The 4,309-nt window shown below is 38.1% G+C and overlaps 1 protein-coding gene across 2 annotated transcripts in view; it reads right to left on the bottom strand.

The window, feature by feature from the left end:
* LOC122264729 (mitochondrial protein C2orf69 homolog) overlaps positions 1-1,298 on the bottom strand; it is a 10,155-nt gene extending 8,857 nt beyond the window's left edge. Inside the window, exon 1 of one of the 2 annotated variants that reach the window (XM_043033778.2) lies at positions 1,160-1,298. In XM_043033778.2, the coding sequence (XP_042889712.2) occupies positions 1,160-1,197 (38 nt within the window). In that variant the 5' untranslated portion in view covers positions 1,198-1,298. Of the gene's footprint in view, positions 1-1,062 lie in introns of both variants that reach the window. The other variant, XM_043033770.2, reaches the window with a different exon arrangement.
* Between the last annotated feature and the right edge of the window lie 3,011 nt (positions 1,299-4,309).

Here is a 4,309-nt window from a genome sequence, read left to right as displayed (position 1 = left end):
ATTAGAGAGTGTCTTTGGAAATAATATAGTAGCCTATTACTAAGATTATAATAAAAATAATGTTTGTTACTCTGTTTTCAATTCTGACTTCAGAAAGGACCTGATTACTGAAATTTCTAGTACTAAAAAGTTAATAATTAACAAAATTTAAAAGATAATAACCTAGGTCAGGATATTTATTTAAAAAAAGTAAAAATAAGTATCATGTTGATCTTTTATTTGAGAATATATGAATAATATACCAACCAAACTAAACAAATACCTTATAATATCTGTATGTATCGATAAGGTGAGACTATGCTTTAAATTGAATAAAAATCATTTTGGCAAATTCGGTGAATGATTTTTAATACTATTATCTTTAACGTACCATTAAAATGTTAAATTTTCTAATTTTTTGTGATTCATGCATTACCCTTAAATTACTATCTTCAAGGCAAGTATAACATCCTGAAAACAGAATGCCGGTATTTCGTTAAAGCACCAAATGTTATCCATCTATTGTATATAGTCTACACAAAGAAATATAAAAAAATTAGATCATTATAATCTAATGGGTTTAGAAGTATAACACAACAAGAATGCATATTCCATATAATAGGCTTCTAGTCCTTTCAAAGAATTTCAATGACAACATTCATTTATTTGTGAAAATGAAGCCAATTCAAGTAGCTAATTCATTTTGTTTATGTTTTATCTGAGTATGAATTGTGACCTTGACTCTATTTCTGTCTACATTATCTTCAATATTTTCTCAATAAGTCTATGAAATCACTTGAAAGCAAAAAAAAACGCAAAATATTTCATGCCAGGCGTTTTCAAGTGCCATTAAATTTGATGAATGTGTGACATAAAAGGGGTGAATGTCATCATCAGCTGTTCCGTATCACACAATTTCGTAATCCTAATACAACAGCATAGTCTAGAGCCTCATCGATATCATTATCACCCTTAATAACAGCCACAAACCCTAACCACAAATACAACACAAAAATACAATCTCTCCCAACACAGAACTGCAACAACAAACATTCTCGTAAATAATATATAATCTCTCTTAACCTGTCCATTCTACACAACAAAAAGCCACGCTGGATTATCTTCCAAATGGGAGACAGCGTCATAGACAAGGACAAATGCCCCCTGGTGCCCCCCTCACACTATCACCGCCGATACCACGAGCAAGAGACACGCCATAACGGACGCCGCCTCTCAGTCGCCGTCACTCCGCCCTCGCAGGAACACCCTGACGGAGGGAGGAGGAAGGCGGTGGGCGGTGGGCGGTGGGCGGAGTGGGGTTCCTTCAAGAGGCAGCTTTGGATTCTCTTCTGTGTAAATGGTTGGTCTGTTAATTTCCCGATTGAGGTGGCAGACATAATTCTTTTTTAAACTTTACTTTAACTTTAGCTTTATCTTCGTCTGTAAAGAGGAAGGGTTACTAAGTGTTACTGTAAAATAGAGGAGCTTTTTGAATAAATTACCAGTTTTCTTGAATTATTTATTACTAGATAATTGTCATTAGTCGCTCAGTCTTCCAATGAGGAGGGAGTCATCTGTGGTCGTAAATGAGTTTCAAATGGTTTCTATTTTCTTAATTTTACGGATTCTCACGTTTTCTTGACAGAATTGGCAGTCATGGCAGACACGATTTTTAAATAATGTTATTCCTTTCTCTTAGGAACAGCCTGATAGTGGGAGGAACTGAGATGCATCTGAATTACGGGATTTTATTATTTGTAATTTATTCCACAATTCATGCTATAACATAACAATCATCCCCTTTCCCAGAATAATAGTGATTTGTTTATATACCTCTATTTTACACAGCAATAATGATAACAACTGATATATTGCTTCGAGACTGTAAACTGTTATTACTGGTATGGAATCCGAATGTTGAAGGACCATTATCCGTTTGATAAATTAAGGTGTGTATTTGCATATGTGGCAATCTCATATTTCTCAGTAAATCACAGAAAAACAGTTGTGATATACTATAACCTAACATTTAAAAAAATATAAATGCTCACCATTTGCTGAAGTTACCCCTTATTGTATAACAGAAAACCTGAAGCACTGATTTATGTTATGAAAGCGATAGCCGCGGTATATTTGAAAAGGAAAATTGTGGTTCACTTCGGTCTAGTTCATATTTATAGTATGATCCAACCCTTTTCTGACCTTCGTGTTGCAGAGATACAATCTTGATATTTTTAAAAATAACAATTTGGAATTCATGATGACTCTATTTATTTAGTTCAGCGGAGGTCACACATACACGACCTCCCCCCCTCCTCCTACACACAAACGCACACACACACGCACACGCACGCACACACGCACGCACGCACACACACACACACACACACACACACACACACACACACACACACACACACACACACACACACACGCACACACACACGCACGCACACACACACACACACACACACACACACACACACACACACACACACACACACACACACACACACACACACACACACACACACACACACACACAGTAACCACTGATTTTATGTGCAACTGATGCATGGTTCATTTTGTGCACTAATGGAATAGATACCTATATTTTGAATAAATCATATTTCATTTTCTTCCCCATTAATGAAGGGTTCGATGAATGCACGAATGAACCGTGCGGGCTTCAGAACCTCCAAGATCAAGAACCATTGCCCTAGAACCTCTTCATTGCCAATCACGTAGCCATTTTTTTCCTTATCGAGGTGAAGATGCACCTGGCAGGATGGTAAGTAATGACTGGCTGAATGCATGTTCGAATGATGAAATCGATTTATTTCATATCATTATTATCACCAACCTGTCCATTATCAAAATAATATCACCAACATGTCAACTGCGTCTCCGCTTACCACGGTCATCACCACCCATCAGGAACTGCTCTAGAACATTCAACACCTTCAACACCCCAGCCACAGCCACTTCCACCAATACGGTCATCGCTACCCACACCATAACTGCCACCACCACCCACACCATAACAGTCACCATCACCCCGCACCACCATCGCTGACACTACCCATACCCCCACGGCTCTCAGGCTATTGGAAGGAGAACGATCGTTTTCAAGATTAAGTCATATAAAAATATGCACAATGGAACATAACTTTTCTTTACTGGTTGAGCTTGATTAGGACTGAACGTGAGCTGGCAAAAAAAAATATATACTTGGAAAACATTGTAACATTTTATTATCATATATTTATTGCGTAAAGTGACCTGGCATTTTAAGTTTTTTATTTCTACCTGGTTGTCAGTTTGTCATCATAGTGAAGAATGTATATTTTATTTATCTTTTAACGGGACTCCTTATGTAACCTTAGCCTATAAGGGGGCTCGCCACTGACACCACCACGACCATCACACCTCTACGACTATTGTCACCCACACTATAACAGCCATTAGCCATTACCACCATCACCACAGTCATCATCCCCTACACCACCACACTCACCACTCACCCACCGACACAACGCAGTGCCCCCTGCAAGGTCGCCAAGAACGAAAACGGGCCCTGGGGCAAATCGTGGATGCAGATCCCTTGTTCAACATTATAAATGCATGATACTATATTATGCATTGGATTTATGATAAGTCGTAAGTATTAAATAGGTTATTCATTACAGAGATTTTCCAAGATAAAGTGCTGAAATTGAGAAGCTCAATAGAATTACCGAAAATGTTTACGGGTCTCCTCTGGTCCTGCGAGAATTCGAGTTTGGTGAATTCTGCTCTAGAACATTCTATGCAAACAGTGTCGTCTCGACAATAATCTCTAGGGTTTGTATTTATTTGTGTAGTTTGCGTCGTTCATTTGATCAATTGATTAGCCAAATAACACTGAAAGGAAGAAAAAACATCCCATCTTTCATTCACCTCATCAACATGCGGCCGGAATCCAAGCATGCTAGAAGCAAAGCACTTCACCTGATCACCGTTTGACGTCTCCGGTATGTATGGATTTATATCCTGGGGCATAGAGACAGGGCCTTCTAGAAAGCCCTGAAGTGGAGAGACTTGTGAGAGAAGTTTACTAGACAAAAACTTAAGTCTTATGGACCCAATATAAGCGAGGCAAAACAATAGATGACAGAGAGAAGGTAGAGAAGAACAGAGGAGAATAACAAAGTAGCGGGTTTGTAAGCTACTTGACATAAACTTAGGATACCGAAAATACCTGAACAAAATAGAATAGCAGAAAGAATTAAAAGAACATTGGTTGAAAGCATACATTAGAATTAATGACGTGAAGCTATCGCGAGTTTTG

This window comes from Penaeus japonicus, unplaced genomic scaffold (genome assembly GCF_977035675.1).
Source record: "Penaeus japonicus unplaced genomic scaffold, GWHDUDI00000001_assembly GWHDUDI00000009, whole genome shotgun sequence".
In the NCBI taxonomy this organism is placed as follows: Eukaryota; Metazoa; Arthropoda; class Malacostraca; order Decapoda; family Penaeidae; genus Penaeus; species Penaeus japonicus.
Note: the sequence above shows the minus strand (reverse complement) of the source record. Positions and strands in the feature narration are given on the sequence as shown.